The following is a 17,185-nucleotide window of genomic DNA, read 5'->3' as shown; positions in this document are numbered from 1 at the left end:
TCTAGACCCAAAAGTAGGAGGTCAGTCTTCAACCAGAGAACTAGCAGACCAAAAAATAGGGTTTTTTAATGGCAACTCACATCATGACTGCAGAAACCGTTCTCCGTTCTATAACCTTCCCAGCTAATAGTTGGGATATAATATATCTTGCTGTCCTCCTGCATTTGTTGAAAATACTACAAATAGACTCTCTTTCTGGTATAAACACATCTACTTGTCCTGGATATGACCTGGCAGCAGAAATATAAATGAATCTGCAACCTCAAATTAACAATGAATGAGTGAACGCTAGGAAATAGTTACTTATGAAGGAATAGGCAAGCTGCACTATGCCCTCCTGTGGTCATCCGGAAGACCATCTACTTTCTTTGATGCCAAAAACTGAAGTCATGCTGATGCACTCGGAAGCAGTTTGGAAGTACCATGGACTGCAGAAGGCTAGGTCACGTTCACTGGCTTCTTCACATTCTTACCTACTTCCCAATAGATCGGGATTTCAGCAAACAGTATCAAACAGTGTGTGCAGACCCAGAGTTTTGTGTGCTTCTGCGTAAGGATGGATTTTGGCCAGTGAGTGAAACCTCTACAATGCTACTGAATAAACATGTGAGTATCTTTTTTTGACCCACCAGGTATCTGGACCTGCTCCGCATTTGACAACATATTTTGTTTCATTGCATTTGTTTCTCCCACTTTGACAAGCATGAGAGAGACGATGGTCAGTCATGAGCATAAGGCTTCACAACACCTTCAGAGATTCTCCAAACAGCAGGCATATGGCTCGTGTCTGAAATTCTGGGGTCTATTTCCAATGGCCTCTGACTGACTGTGAGTATTTACCATGACAGCGTCCCCTCAGAAACTTCCTTATAGCCAATGAAGGTGGTGTCAATACAGTCAGGTGAGACCATGGTAAAGCTCAGCTTGCAATAAAGTAGACCCAGACAGGCACACATACTAAAAGCAGAATCTCTACTGTGGACATGGATCCCATAAGCATGGTGAGACCTAGTGGTTTCCTCCCAGAATCACAAGAAACTCTCTACTCACAGCTTACCTTTTTCAGTCCCCAGATTAGCAGATGTTAGGGAAAAAGGAAATATTTTAATTCAAGCGAGTCCCACACTTTGCTTTTCTCTTCCTTCTCTAAGCACCTTTTTGCATTTAACATTTGCCTTTTACAAGGAATGGAAGCAATTTGCACTTCAGCAGTTTTACACACTTGTATTCAAGTGTGTAAAGTTTTACACACTTGTATTCAGGGGCATTTCCAACTGGGATTTCAGGATGGGACCCAGACTAGAGTGCTCGCTGCAGCTGGATTGAGAGACCTCAGTCACCCTGCAATATACTGATGGACTGAGAAGAGACCTGAGGGCTACCCTCACTAGCAAGTTTGTGATCTGTGGAAAATCACGACCTAAAATTGCTCGTAGAGTGAGAGAAACTCCTAGACCTACTTCTGTACTGCATGAAGACAGGCTGCAGCCTGCCCTCACGTGGCCAAGTGGAAGATCATGCACCTTTTCCAATTTAAAATGCTCAGTCATATAGGAAATAGGTGCGAAAAAAATACAGGCTCCAGTAGTATTGGTTAGTAGCAATGATTTCCTAACAAATCAATGACTTTCCTGGACAACATGAGATTGTTTAGACACTGAGCACTCACTGTACCCACTCAGCATGGACTATTAGTAGCATTTACATGAGTTAGCAGTGTATACTCCATTCTTCAAATCAGTCCCTTCACAAGGAAAACAACGGGTCTTTGCAGCAAGATGGTTTAAACATCACCCGTTTCTAACAAGAAGCTGCTGAAAATGGGCTTTTACATCAGACACAGGTGGCTGCAACGCCATGTCGGTTAGAAAGCTTTCTGGCTTTACAAGGTCCTAACAGAACTGCTTGTTGCAGGTTTCAAAGAGTGGCAGCAGTCCAGCTGCCCTATGTTAAAAACACAAAATTGAACTCTCAAAGCCCGGTTCCAAATATGTTAGGCAAGACAGTAAGCAGCGACGTTCAGAATGAAGTCTTGATTATAAAGTAAGATCTGTCAGCTAGATGAGGATTTTGCCGTGGAAGCACAGTAAAAGTTGGAAAGAAACCCAGCCAAAAGGCTCCAGCGGGAAGTCCCATTAACACGCTGCTCCTCTGACACTGCTGCTGTGATTCCAGCATTACAACTAGCAATGCTAAATTTTTAAACAGCAGAGGCTGGCAATGGACACAGATGGGAAAGCAACAGATCTAGAGAGGCAGAAAAGAGAATCAGACCCAAGAAACAGCTTCAGGAAGATGCATCAGGAACTGGCAAGAGAAGAAACGGTGGACTTGTGAGTGCTTGCCTGTTCAAGAAATTGCAAGACACCTGAAAGCACCTGTAAGACACCTGCTGCTAGCATGATCTGGCTTTGGCACAGCGTGCAGAAAAGTATTTTGCAGTTTTCTCCAGTCTTAGAAAATGGAAGAGAATCTTCACTTGCAACAATAGAAACAAAGGTGGCTTCAGCAAAAATAAATTCCTCACCGAAGAATTTTTAGACAAATGACATTGTTACTTTCTGAAATGACCTTACATTTATGTTCTTTGAAATAGAAAATACTGAAATGCTAAAAAGAAAAAAAAAATGTGCAGCTTCACCTGACTTGAAGAACAATTTTATTGCTGATTTTTTATAACATTAGTGCACAAATGTTAAAATATAACCCAGCTCCGAAAACACGTAGCTTCAGATTAGATACGCATGATTTTTATGCTGTGTCTGCTGTAAAGCACTGATTACTTTATCAGCAAATTAAGCTTTCCAGGGACAGAACACTCTTGCTCTGGGGTAAGCCCACGGAATGTATCCTTCTCATGGCGTTATTTAGGAACAGCTTCTCCATCAACAAACAGTGGCAAGGCAAAGTGGCCCCAAACAATGCGAACAGCCCTTAAAAGACTGGTGACCTCGGCCTTGAAACCTACAGTCAATAGTGATTACACAGGACCTTATGAAAGGGAAAGGAGTAGATAAAATGAGATGTATATCATGTTTCACAGAGATTCACTTGGCTGCATCAGAATGAGAAGAAAGTGGAGCTTCTGTGGCTTACTCTAATGGAAGTCCAAATTTAAACAGCAGACAAAGTTCCAGCTGAACCAATTCACCTACACAAAAGGGAAGTGGAGGGTAGGGAGGAGAGAGAGGGAGAAAGAGAAAAAAAGACATAAAGAAAAAAAAAGAAAACAGCTCCGTACAACAATTACACCCAGATATCAGAGGTATTGTCTCCACCAGGGTAACGAATCTCATGAGCTAGAACAGGCCCATCAGGTTCCTTCCCAAAATCCACCAGGAAGTTTTTATTCACTTTCAATCCACCTCTTTCAGTGTCCACATCAATCTGCAGCATAACAGAGCCTTCCCTGAAAAAGGGACAAGAAGACAGATATTGGGAAAAGGATTCATACTTGTTGCTCTCCTTTTGCGTATTTGGGCAGGATTTGTCTTTGTTTAATATAAAATGGAAAGAACCCCAGATTTAAATTGGGGCTTAGCAGGTCTCAAAAGTGAGTTACATCACCTCAGTGAAACCTGCAACCTCAAATTAGCAATGAATGAGTGAAAATTAATAGCTGTTGTCACTTATAAAGGAATAGGCAAGCTGCACTATGCCCTCCTGTGGCCATCTGGAAGATCATCATCTCCTTTCTTCAATTCCAAAAAATAGAAAGTCATGCTGATACATTCAAAGGCAGTTTGGAAGTACTACGGATTCCAGGAGGCTAGGTCATGTTCACTGGTTTCTTCCCATTCTCATCTACTTCCAAATAGATCGTGATTTCAACAGATAGGGTGTGCAGACCCCAGATTTGTGTGCCTGTTGAGCAGGGATGGATTCTGGCTAGTGGGTGAAACATCTAGGTTGGTAGGCTGTGTATAAAAAGTTACTGGATTCAGTCTCCCTGCATGGGAACTTTGCTCTGTATACCAGCTGGTACGTGCATATCACTATTTAAGAAAGAAATCTTGAACATGGGCTTGTACAGTCATCCTTGTTTACCAAAGTTTTCTTACTTGACAAGATCTGGGTAGAACTGCTTATCCCATCCACTGTAGAGAGAGCTGGTGACATACAATCTCTTCCCATCCAAGCTAAGCTGAATCATCTGAGGTCCACCGGGCACCCTCTTCCCCTAAAATTGTAATAGAGAATAAGGTGCTCAAGACAAGCTGTCACAGAGGTTGAACAAAAGAAAAGCAACAGCAAGGAGAAACAAAACAGCACGGCAGTTCTGCTACTCAGAGGACCATCCAAATCCTTGACACAAAAGCACCGAATCCCCCTGGTTTGGAAAGAGAACAGTTTTTATTGGGAGTCTTATTCCTTATTAATAGGGAGCCTTGAAGCCAATTCAGATGAGTCCCACTTAATTCACAGAACTAGTAATGTAAGAAAGTAAGGGCTGAAGGGTACTTGGATGGAAGCATCAAAAATCAAGAGATGGGTCACATAACACAGTTGCAAATAAGAACATCTCTATACTGCAGCTAGGTCACAATCTGCCCTGTGAAGAAAAGGAGTATGTGGAACTTCCTGAAACTGATCTTAGTTAGGCCAACAGATCTTAGCCACAACCATATTCAGTTCTTGCACATCCCGTGAGACCTTCCATAGGTAGCTGCCTTGATAGTGATAATATTAATGCACATTGATAATGACCAGAGACAATTAATGTTCTTTCATTTTTCTATCACGATGCCAGGTGCCATCAAACTCTTTACACACACACACACACACACTGCAGAATGAGCTGGTTTAGAGCTTCAACCACCAGCTGTTGAAAGATTACCAGAAGCAATGATGGCAGTGTGATGAATGCACACTGCTAGCTTTAAATTACCTAGCTAACAACAGCGGGGAAGATGTAATTACACAGGCTTCAGTACAGCTGAACAGTGTGTCCAGTTCCACCAGGGACCCAGAACACTTACCAGGATTTACTAGCTCCAGTCCAAGCTGGAATGTGATACCTGCCCAGGCTGTAAGCCAAGATACAAACTAGCTCAGATATGGCTTTATATGTTGTACATTTGACTGAGGTGCAGAGATATTTCAAAACAGATTACAATTAGCAGAGCACTGACAATGTGCATGTTAGGAAAACTTACCTTGATCACAAATGGCTCTGGCTGACACTGCAATTCCTTGTCTTCCACTACAGTTACAGGCCCACCTTTTGTGATACTGCCTCCCAGAAACACCTGTAACCAAGGGAATGTGTGAGAACAGGCTTCAGCTGTCAAAGGAACATGAGAGAAATATAGTGACAATTCTCAAGCAAAAGTAAATTGTTGTTTTCTCCTTTTAAAGAAGAAGGAAATAAGAAGACTGTACTGCCCTTGTACATGACAGCTTTTCTGATGCTGGCTTACCTGTCCCACCAGCTTGGGCTTGCGGGTGTTGGAGATGTCGTACTGGCGGATGTCGCCATGCAGCCAGTTGCTGAAATACAGGAACCTGTCATCCAGCGAGATGAGGATATCAGTAATAAGACCTTCAAGAAAATATTCAGTAGCAAAGTCAGGAAACAGACAGGACCACCAACAAACAAGACCACAAGCCTATTATCTTTCAAAATTCTAGTCAGAGTAGCCTCAGAAAAATATGTTAAGATATGGGTTGAACAAACACAATCATCCTTGAAAACCCAGTGCCTACTCAAAGGCGGTTCAGGCTCTACCAGCGTTCCCAGGACTATTGCTGAATACTGTGAGCTCATGCTGAAAGACCCAAACTCCAAGTATTTTTCTAGAGAAACCTCAAGCATTGAGCAGTGTGGGAGCAGCGGTCTGACAATCTCCTACCTGGTGGCTCATAAGCAAGGCTAATTTGGTTACATCGGAAGTGTTACACAAAGAACCCAAACAGAAATTTAGTATTTTACAAGGGAAGTGTTTGTCATTTAAGGGTAAGATTTTGCAGAAAGCTACGCTGTACCAGGGAACTGAAGCGGACAACACCGCATTTCTTTTCCAAACGTGCTCACACTAACCAGGCATGTCAGGGAGAAGCCATCCTTGCACCTTCTTGGTGGGTACTTCAATCACCTTCTCTGCTGCCCAGTCTCCTTTCTGCAGAAGGCACAGGAGAGAAAACAGCGTTATTATTGCCTTAATGTTAGCCAAGAGGGCTCAGCTATGCATGACAGAGGGAGGAGAAGCAAATAGTGCTATTTATTTAACAGGTCCTATACAGAGGTGAGATGCACACTGCAAGTAAGTGTTACCAAGGGGTGAGGACGGTAACTATACTGCCAGTGAGAATGTTAATGATTATACTATGCAACAACATCGCAAACAGATTGCTGTAACAGTAGCAGAACTAAAGACTGCTGATCTCCTACCGTTTGGTTTCCTATCTGCCTCCAGCTCTACTCCCCCGTCCGTGACCCCATCACTTTCCCTCCCTCCTCTACCTTCAGGTCTTCCCTATGCTTCCAAATACTGGCTGAGCAGCAGGCAGCACACATTGACACTGGTGACAAGTTTCACATGTTCTGATTAGCTGTCCAATTGATACATGTTTGCTGACCAGCTTGCAGGCCAGAAAGCAAGCTGTTGAGCTAATGCTGCAGCTATTTCCTCAGTGCAAGTGTTCATTAGATTGTCTCGTGTTCACGTGATCGCTAATGTTCCTATCATTGGCGAGACCTTCCCCGCTTTGAGACTTTCATAATTCATTAACTGCGATTAAAATGATCAACAAGTTATTGTGGAGGGCAGGAGAGTTGGAAGTGGGGCTGACAGACCTCTTAAGCTTTGCTTCCTTTCAGGATTAGGCTGCTGAAGATTTGCATGCTGGACATCAGCAATACAGCTGCAGAGATACTCAAAATGCCTACCAACTGCAGTTGCTCAAAAATGAGGGACTACACGGCAGCTTCAAAAAGCCACAGCATTGGCTTGTATGCATGCAGCTTTGCTCTCTGACACCATGTTATAGCTTGGCTAGAATTAGACCGGAATTAGCAGCCCTATTTTTTTAAATCAGAATTCTACTATTTCCTAAGTGACTGGTGGATTTTTGAAACAACCAGGTTTGAGCTTCTACGTTTGCCGCAGCTTTCATTACTTACCTCTGTCTTGTAGAACCGATGCACTGCACCACTCAGAGCACACCCAACAAACCCTTCTGCAGCGTCCGGATTGTGGAGGAATCGAATTTCCAAAGGTATGGAGCCCTTCCCTAAGTCAATTGCCTGAATGTAGGTGTGAGTGCTCCAGTCCCACACATTAATGCGGCGGCCATAATGCCCTAATGGATCAGGTCAGACAAAAATAAGCACCGAAGATACTAGTTTAACAAAAAATCACTTTTACTTTTGAGAGTTTAAACAAACGCTCCCTCACCTCTCTCTACATCAGCCGGGTCAAACCCATCTGCCAAGACTTTTGGGACTCCCCACTCGGTGCTCATCAGGACGTTGTGTCGTGGCTGATACCAGAAGTCATAAGCCAGGGGGGGTACCTTTTCTCCATTCTCCCAATTTCCTTTCACTTCAAAGGTCTCTCCATCCAGCAAAATAAAGCCACCTGATATAAAAAGCAAAGAAAATTGTTTGAAGACATTCACACAGATTCACAGCTTTAAATAAGATAAATAATACATTAATATTTAAATGTCTATTTTCTAAACATGCTGTAAAATGCAACTCTACGCTTAAGAAAAGTTTTGTGATTCCATTTGTATCGCTTTTGTGGACTAAGGCAAAGGAAAGCTGGATTTTTAAAGAACTTCATCATATTGTAATGAATTTTTTGAGCTCCAGTTGGCTCTATTTCTACTCAAGTCATTCCAATAAATCGGTTAGCCTCCTAGAGTACGTTTCAATTAAGAGATATCTTAGAGAAGATCCTGGAGGAGTCACCTCTGTTTTTCTTTCCTTGCCACTGATATCCTTGAATTACATACATAGTATGCATCTATTCAAGGACATGTTTGCCCACAATCCAGAAGAGAAAAACCCTGTGAAAAGGAGCAGGGTTCACCTCTTGCCATCTGAAGTATACTTCTCCTAATAGCTAGTATTTCTCTTCAGATGTCAGGTGTTTTACATCTGAATAGGTAACAAAATTTATATGCAAGAATCCTTCAAAAGTTTTAAATAGGAAATGCAATCTAGAATACCTTGAAAACCTTAATTTTCTTTAGACAATGAGACAAAGAGGATTTAGATTGGCAACAGAATCTTTCAAGCCCAAGTCACAAATACTGAGCTGATACAGATTATGTTCAAAAGCAATTCTTCCTTGCTCTATGCTGAAAGGACCCAAGTGAAATGTTAATACGTTTCTTGCTCATAGTATAACCACCAGAATTGGTCTTCTTTAGTAATATATTTGAAAGACCGAGACATGGAAGCTGAACTCATCAACAGTCCCACAAGGGTTCCTCCACATCAGGTTTGAATTGCTGTGGCAGAGGAATGTCCATACAGCTTACCTGGTAACTGAAGTATTTATTCTATAGTTACATAAACAACTGCTGGAACGGTTATGTGCACAAAAGAACTGTAAGCTCTTAACAATGCTTCCAGCTTTGCAGCCTGTACTGTGGGAGTATGATACTTCTATACCACGAATACTTTTCTAGAGTAATGAAGGGGATTAATACCTTTTCCATTGCCAGAAGGGTCTCCCAAACAGCTGATTAAGATGTCACCACTGCCCAGACAGTGAGAGGTGTGAGGATTAGCCACGTTACCCTTCCAGAACAACTCCACTGGCTCAACAATCTAAAATGAGTATACACATAGTCATAGTCACCTTCTCTGAGATCACTACAGAATACCAGTTCCACCTCTAAGAGTTCAAGTTTCAAAGCGTGAGGAAGGAGTGGGAATGGCGTATGTGTGAGGGGGATTGGTTTTTTTGTTACTTTGTTCCTTAAGTACCTGCCACCTCCCGCTTTCTACTCTGCCCAGTAATGCAGTACCATCCATGACATTTATTTGTTCTTTTCAAAAATATAAACAGCAGGAGTCGAATGGTTAGAATCAGTCTAATCCCTGCAGTGAGACACTGACATCTGTATTTGTTTTAATTAGTATCAGTGGCAGAAAGACCACTTGCGTGCATTCAGGCATCAGCTCTCACTGGAGGACTAGCAGTTCAGAGGGGAAAAAAAAAAAATCTTTGAGGCTTGCCAGAGACTCAATTTGAAACAAAATTCACTGTACAAGAAAAGACCTTTGGGGGTTTTATTCCACTGCAGTAATAGTTAAAGGCTGGCAAGGTTCTAAAGAACTCAAACCTGAAAGACTATGAATGAGAGTGTTTGCAGGCAGGTGGGGTGGGACAAAAGACCACTTAAAAGTTTCCTTACATTCCACATTATGACCTGTCTTCAAAATACGTTTTTGATCACTAAATTTGTCTCTGCCAAACCTGGAACTTTGTACTGATGTTTCACACATTGCTGTAGGATTCATCTGACCAAGTATAGATGCTGACAGTGTATATATTTACATCTAAGCTAATCCTCTACGCTTATTTTATAGTCAGTGAAAAGAAAGACTCTTAAGACACAATTCCTTTACCCTAAAACCGTTTTCTAAACTAGGTTAGACAAATCCAACTCCAGCAATGCCTTTTTTTTTTTCACTGACTGTAAAGAAAATCTGAACAGTTAGACATGGAAAAGCATAAATCTATATCCAAACCCATATCTACTCATACTGCAGAGGCACGCTGAATTCTGGAACTTCCTAATTTTTGAGTGTTTGACACCACATTTACTTGTATTTCTTTAGTGCAAGATTTTTGTGTGTAGTTTATTGATAAATTGTAGGAGTTTCAAAACTCCCATAAGTTCCAAATATTTGACAAAAGCTTCCATAACTGCTCTGACTCTCCTATTCTAATTTGAAGTTGGAATCCACAAAATCACTGTCTCTTGGACAAAATAGAAGAAATAATACCCCAGCTTAAAGTCATCTAAATATACCTTATGGATTCTAGGAGCTCGCAAGTCTGTTCCCACATCCACCACATAAATGCGAGAAGAGATCAGACTTGGTAGAATCAGACGATCTCGTCTCTTTGTGGCATCCCCAAAGCAGCTGCTACAGGCATTCCACCCTGAATGATGGAGCTCGTCCTTAAGATTCGGCATGGGCAGGCGATGGATCACCTACAAAGTCAGAGACAGACTTAAGACTCAGGCGGGTATAGTTTTTCCCCTAGGCAAAGAAATGGGTCTTTATGTCAAAGCATAAATTAATAAAGAGCAGAAGGAAACTGCTATTTGTTATTCAGGAAGCAGATTCAGCCTGAAATATGCAGAGCTGAAGCTGTAAAGTGGGAGAAGAAAGTTGGACATCACGATTGCATAGCATTTGTTAAATGTTGTATGCTATTAAATTCATCCAAATCTTTAAAAGACTCTGTCTAATTAAGTAGAGATGCAATAATGATATGGAAAAAAACAACAGAAAAAAACATCACTTGTCCATGTGATGCAAGTCTCTGACTTTACAAGATGTACCCGATTACAACTGGGGCTGACTGTAGCAAACTGACATGTTAATTTGCACTCTTGCTTCTGATTTTTACTTTTCCATTGTATAATTAAGAAAAGTCAAAAGATTACAGCTAAGTTTTGTCAAAGTTTTAGGAGATTTGTTTCCTCCACTCCTCTGCAATAAAATCCTAAGCAGTAGCTATAAAAAAAAAAGAACGAATTGTGAAAATCTTTGTTGCCAAACAAGATTCGCTGCTCCTTAAGCACACAGAGATTAGAGTCCAAAGTACGTTCAGTAATTTGAGTCATACAAGCACTGCGTGTTTAAATGCAGTTCAGTGTACACTATTTGCAGTAACAAACTGAGCAGCTTAAGGACAGTTTTACCAATATTTTGGATCTGGTATATTGGTAGCTACCTACCCACAGCTTTCCATTTATGAAGTAAATGGATTAGATTTATAATGCCTAATGTGTAGAATTTCCCAGGGTATCAGACATCCTACATTATAAACTCCGTCTATACTACTGACACACCCTGAGGAAATATCACCTTCTAGAGCTTAATACTCACGCTCAGTATAAATCAGTAATAGTGTTACAAAAAGAACTATTAAAATCTAAGCACAAAAATGCTCTGAAAGTGTCTTGAGACTCACAAGATAAACGTTAGCTTTGAGTAACATAGTAAGAAAAACAGCAGAGGATTTGATTGGTTCTCAACACAAACATCTACTTGAAAATGATTGTGCGAACCCAAATATTTACCACCCTGGAAAATGGAGCACCGGAGCCATTCTACACACAGGTACCTGACAATAGTGTGGAGATTTGGGGTCAACATCCACAGTGGCCAGGTAGTCAGGTTTCTCTATCCCAGTGTTTCTGTAGATACACGGCAGGTACACAATCTCCTCCCGGGGACCTTTCAAGGCAGAAGTCTTGTTTAATGCGTCAAAAGAAACCATTTTTACAAAAAGCTGTGGTTAACTTTAAGAGAATCTTCTCTGGATTTAATCTCTACATCTGTAAATTGTGATTCTTCCTAGGAAGCTGAACCTCAGTATTTCCATTTCATGGAGAAACACTAATAGTACCTAGTTTGAGCAGCCAGAAATCACCAGGAGAAAGTGCTTACTCAGCTGTGGGGCCTTTCCACTCCCTCGCCCTCCTAATGTAAGAGGCCCTGGGGATGCAATTATTTTCCTGAAAAAGGACAGTACTGGAGACCACCTTCCCATCTGCAAAGCCATGTCAAGCCTCTCCTTTCCTCAGTTATACAAGTGATGATTCCCTGCTGCCAGGGCCCAGATTTCAGTCTGCCTATGCCAAAAGCCTACTTACTACAATCTATAAAATTGAGGCTTTTAAAATATATCAAAGGACTCAAGGCAAAGTTCTGACACTATTAAAAGCTACAGCAAAATGCCTCAAGGGCTTTAGTGAGGTTCAGGATTTAGCCAGACACTGCTGGGAAGAACAGAACATAACTTTTGTACAGCTACAGGTGGATGAGAAGCTTGCCATTAAACTATGTCACACAGAATACCCTACAGTCCTTTCTCCTATTTTCCCCTTCTTCTGTCCTAGACAGTCACTTGTTTTTATGAGAGAGTCTGAGGGCAGTCTATAAAGGTCTCCATCCAAAAAAACCAATGAAACTTTTTTTTTTTAGGTTAAACACTTGCCCCCAGTATTCTTAAAGCAAAGCTCTATTTTGCAGCATAGAAAAACAGAGCAGTTTGTTAAGTGTTAGCATCCTATAGCCATGCGTACATCTAAACCCAGACCCACTTTGTTTTAGTGCTATGATTTAGTGAACTCATGGTAACAGAGCTTGCATGCCTTGCCCAGAGTTGGGTGCAAAATGAAATAAAATCTCTTCTGATATTTAAAGTCTCCTTGGCCTTGTGAATTAATGAGCCACTCTGGAAGGCATCTACCTAGTCTTCACCTAATCAGAAAACCATTCCTTTACTGATGGCCTGGATTTAGAAAAGACGTTACAGTACTTGCCTTTCATGGCATCCAGAGGAGTTGCATATCCTGGACCACATGCTCCGCATTTTGCTGATTGGAGGAAAAAAAGAAATTCTTTTACTCTCAAAATTATTTTAAAGCGTATCTCTAAGAGGACATTGGCTTTGCGTTCAAAGATTGACAAATCTGAGATGCAATTTCCACATTGCCAAACACCTGTAAGTCTCGCTGACTCCAGTCAGTGCTGAGGTTACTTGAGTTTCTGAACATATACACAGTGTGTCACTCCATGCTCAAAAATAATGGGAAATATGGGCCTTCATTTCAAGGAGCTCGGCCTCACAATTTTAAAGCACATTCATACATGACAAGGGTCTGGATTTAAGAAAATTGTGTTAAATGTTTTACAGAGAGCTGCTGAATCACTGCCAGATGAGTAAGTAGACAGGCTGCCCAATTTGAACAACCCATTTTATTATTACTGGAAAGCCTCCAGTCTTTCTCTGCATAGAAAAGCTGAAGAAGTGGTTATTTTTAATGATTTACAGCCTGGGTAAGAGGTGATACTGCAGGTGACCAGAAAGGACAAGAGGAAGGGGAATTATGAACCATTCCACCTTCTCTCTATTAAAAACCCAGCTCCCCACCTCTGCTCTCACACCACTGTTACAGCTGCCAGAAACCCTCCTTGTTTCCTCATTCACCACTTCCAGCACAGCAACTACATCATGAATCAGACAACTTAGTGGGAAAACTGTAGTTTTAGGAAGCTAGAAAGGGAATCTAAATGTCCTCTGGAGAAGAGAACCCCACAAAAGCAGAAGGACCATGTCTGGTTCAAGGCTGAGCTCTGCGTTAGGAGGAACACGTCATTTTATAGTGGCAGAAGACTGAGGAGCAGTGCTCTTCTGCACCGAGAGTCAAAACCAACCGATGCATCTGGGTGTCTCTATGCACAAACCCTCAAAATTTCAATGGAGAATGGGAACCGCAGCAGTTATCCACAGCTTCTCTATCTGGAAAGTGATGCGTTCACTTCCAAAAAGATAGGACTCCTATATTAGGATTTTCCAGAATTAAGAGCTTGATCCTCAGCAAGCATAAAGCACTGCTCACTACTAACACGTAATACTTCATAAGCGTTTCAGCTTATGAAAAGTTCTAAAAAGTTTCTTAGCTCCCTTTGTATCAATTTGGATCTCAATCAACATCTAAGTAAAAATTATATTAAAACAGCCTCCTACACAGCGCTTTCTACTCTAACACACTCAACAGAACATACGTGCTCAGGATTGCATCAATAAATTGTTGGCTAGAATTAAGAAAAAATTACCATGAAATATTGCTTTAAGGGGCAGTTACAACACTTTGCAAGTTTATAGGCTTAACTGACGCACATAAATCTCTACTGTTCTAGAGTCACGGAGCTGCAGGTTTTCAATGCAGGAAGCTTCTGCTCCATTCCTCAATGGAACTAGTATATAATGCGCTGTTTAAAACACAAAAATATAGAAGTGCTGTGCAGCAGGATGCCAACATATTTTTTCAATATGACTTGAGGTGAAATACATATTGACAGAAGCAAAAACACAGTATAGTTGCCTCCCTCCGTATCTCAAGTGTCTGTAATAAAAACAAGCAAACCAGCTAACTCTGCCATTCTCTGATATTTAAAAAGAGAAGTTTATAGCAACAGTTATTTTCAGAATGCCACAGGTCTAAGATTTCAAATCAAAGAGGTAGTGACAGCTCCAGTGCCCATTTAATTATGGAGCCTTTCTTGGCAGGCAAAATGCTTCAAGCAATCCACTCACTGCACGTGGAGGCCCATAACTTTAAAAACTGGATCATCTCAAAAATGGTAATTTAGTACTTTAGGTTTAATTTCACATTCTTTGTGAAATATTTTTATCTGGAAACACAAAATATAAAGTTTGCTTTGTTCCATTTATGTCTTAGCCATAATTTAAACTTTATTCCAATTTTCTCAATCACCTAAATTAGCAGGAACTCAGTATGCACTAGACCACAGCTTAATTAGCATTGCAAATGCTGTTTTCTGCAGATTACTTTGAGAAAAAGATTATTTGTGCCAAATTGTTTTCCAGAGAAAACATACAGCAAGATGATGAACGTTCTCTCTTCCTTCTCCTCATACACATTTTTTTCTCCTTTCCCTCTGATCTTGTTCAAACACTTTTATTCTGAACCATTGTATCTAACTGCCTGAAGATAATCCGCGGATGACGCAAGCCTTTCCATGTTATACGATGCCAAGCTCATTTGTGAATACAAAATAAGGATTTTGTCATGAAACTGTGATTTGTACCATCTTGTAGTAACATGTTAACAATAATATTTACATTGCTATGTTAATAATCCATGGTTAAACATGTTAATACTACTTGCTACGTTCCAGATCCCCCATTAATCTGGCAGCTGACCAAGTGTTTTGAATACCAGGAAGGGGGATGCTGTATCACATACATGTGGTTTGCAAACTCCAGCAAGGACAAAAGCATTGAGATTTTTTTTATGCAGTGTATGTTACACCTTTACAGGCAAATTCTCCTACAGGTAGCTTCCCATCCATAAAGTCCACCTTCCTTGTCCTTCTAAATCAAAGAACGTTTCTCTACCACCAACAGTTCACGTGTGAATTTAACGGGAAGAACATACGCATTTAGCTTTAACTGCTTCATTGTACAATTTTCCTTTTTTCACAAATGAAGTTACAGTAAACCTGATTCCTCCTTACTCCTATGCAGTTATTTGTATATATACAGCAAGAGCTGATAAAAATATCATTGTTCCTTTTGTTACTGTTGTCTATAGCAAATCTCTCTTGTGGAGAGCAAAGGGAATTGAGGAACCCAGGCTAGTTTCCTTTTGCTCTGTATTTTTCTTGTCTTTCCATCTGTTCTGTTCCCTTTTTGGAGAACAAGGAGGATAGTAAATCAAAGGCAACTGTCCAGTCCTTCGTGAGCCACCAACAATGATCCATGCACCACTCTGGAAAACTCCATACAAATCAACAACAAGGTTTGGGGATATTTTGCTACACTTACAACAGCTGAAAATATGTAAGCCATAATTTCCCACATAAAGCATAATGAGGGACTCCCTGCAGCTTTCCATCCACTCAGTAAGTTTTAGACCAAAAGGAGGCAGTTCTCAATGTCATAAATGTTAAAAGAGCTTCTCTGATGGTGGCAAAGACACCACACTCTTTTGGGTGGCAGTGAAGAATAAAACGTCTAATTTCCCTCATTTTCTTGGGCACCAAGTTGTACCACAGCGCCAAGTAAAATCGCATACTATGCAAGGTTAAAGAATGACAACTGGATCTGTCGGTCTAGCAGTCACAGCCCAGAGAAACGGTCCAGACACCTCTGGGTTCATTCGTCCTGTTACTGGGTGAGCCAAGTCACCGTCTGGCTCTGCATCTCTGAATACAAGCGCTTCCTCTGTCAGGCAGGTGACAAAGATGCCTCTCTGCCTTTTCAAGGGCTGTAAAGTCTTCAGAAACGCTGAGCTCCTCAGGGCAAAGAAATATTGGGAAATACAGATCATCCCAAAGGACAACAAATACCACAAAACATTATAAAAGCAAGATTTAGGAGATTGTTTTATGCAAAAACTTCTGGAAGTAGCTATTTTTTTAAAAAATAAAAGGCCAATCCATTTATACTTACCTAATCAGTGTGTTAAAAGTTTTGAAGTGATATGCAAAGCCTCTGACGAAGCTGCAGCATGAGCAAACTATACGCAGATTAACCTGGAGTCACTAGTAGTCTGGATAATGAGGTTTATAGATTTACAACAACGGGTAATAGCGTTATAAAAAAATATGCCACCTGATAAAGCGCAGTTTCATAGTAAATTCAGTAACTATTAACACAAGAAAGAGGTATTCTTTGATAGTTTGGGTTTAACAGTATGAAATAAAGGAAAGGAGCAGGAAAGACTTTGTCGTTTTATATGCAGTATTTTATGGCAGCAGAGTTCTTCAGCTCACTTAAGACAATCTGTGAAGGTGCCTAAGACTCTTTACACTATAGAGGGAGTTTAGGAGAAATGTGGCAATAAATTAGGCACCTCTGTTGAGAGCTTAAAGTTAGGCGGAATAAATCTGGGCCAAACTGGGCTTTTTGCAGAGCCTGAGTAAACGGAAAGTCCTCTGAAGTTAAGGTGTATGCATGGGTTAAACACTGACATACTAAAAAATGAAGGTAGGCAAATCTGGTTTATGGTATGATTGTGCTAAGCTGCTGAAATAAACACACAAATGGGAAAAAAGAAATTAGTGTATCAGCTGTACTACATACATGACAAGACACAGGCCTTAAAGAACAACAGAGACAAAAGAAGCACATTCTTTCTGGAATACAAGTCTTTTTCCAAGTAACAAATTATGCAAGCAGACTTTAATGATCTGTTAAATTTTTGAAGAGCAATCCAAGACTTTATCTTCTACACTGCCAAGAGCATACTTTTCCAAACCTTGTGAACAATCAATCACCATCATGCTACTTTAAGGTTTAAGGTGCAGTATTTAACTTACTCTTTATACACTGCCTAGGACTTCTTACAGGCTGCAGTGACCATTTAGACAAAACTGCCATTATCACAAACTGTTAGACAGCAACGCAAAACAAATAGAATTGCACTATCAGTACTTACAAAAGCACAAAAA

General features: G+C 40.7%; 1 protein-coding gene across 1 annotated transcript; it reads right to left on the bottom strand.

The window, feature by feature from the left end:
* Window positions 1-3,078: 3,078 nt before the first annotated feature.
* Window positions 3,079-12,574, bottom strand: SELENBP1 (selenium binding protein 1). The gene is made up of 11 exons (XM_009574015.1): window positions 12,526-12,574; window positions 11,322-11,434; window positions 9,994-10,179; window positions 8,662-8,782; window positions 7,398-7,580; window positions 7,124-7,302; window positions 6,041-6,119; window positions 5,421-5,542; window positions 5,157-5,249; window positions 4,062-4,180; window positions 3,079-3,409 (listed from the first exon to the last, which is right to left on the bottom strand). The coding sequence occupies exons 1-11, from the start codon at window positions 12,530-12,532 to the stop codon at window positions 3,247-3,249; spliced, it is 1,365 nt and encodes a 454-aa protein (XP_009572310.1). The 5' UTR covers window positions 12,533-12,574; the 3' UTR covers window positions 3,079-3,246.
* Between the last annotated feature and the right edge of the window lie 4,611 nt (window positions 12,575-17,185).

Source organism: Fulmarus glacialis, unplaced genomic scaffold (genome assembly GCF_000690835.1).
Source record: "Fulmarus glacialis isolate BGI_N327 unplaced genomic scaffold, ASM69083v1 scaffold37413, whole genome shotgun sequence".
In the NCBI taxonomy this organism is placed as follows: domain Eukaryota; kingdom Metazoa; phylum Chordata; class Aves; order Procellariiformes; family Procellariidae; genus Fulmarus; species Fulmarus glacialis.
This window is presented reverse-complemented; position numbering and strand designations above follow the sequence as displayed.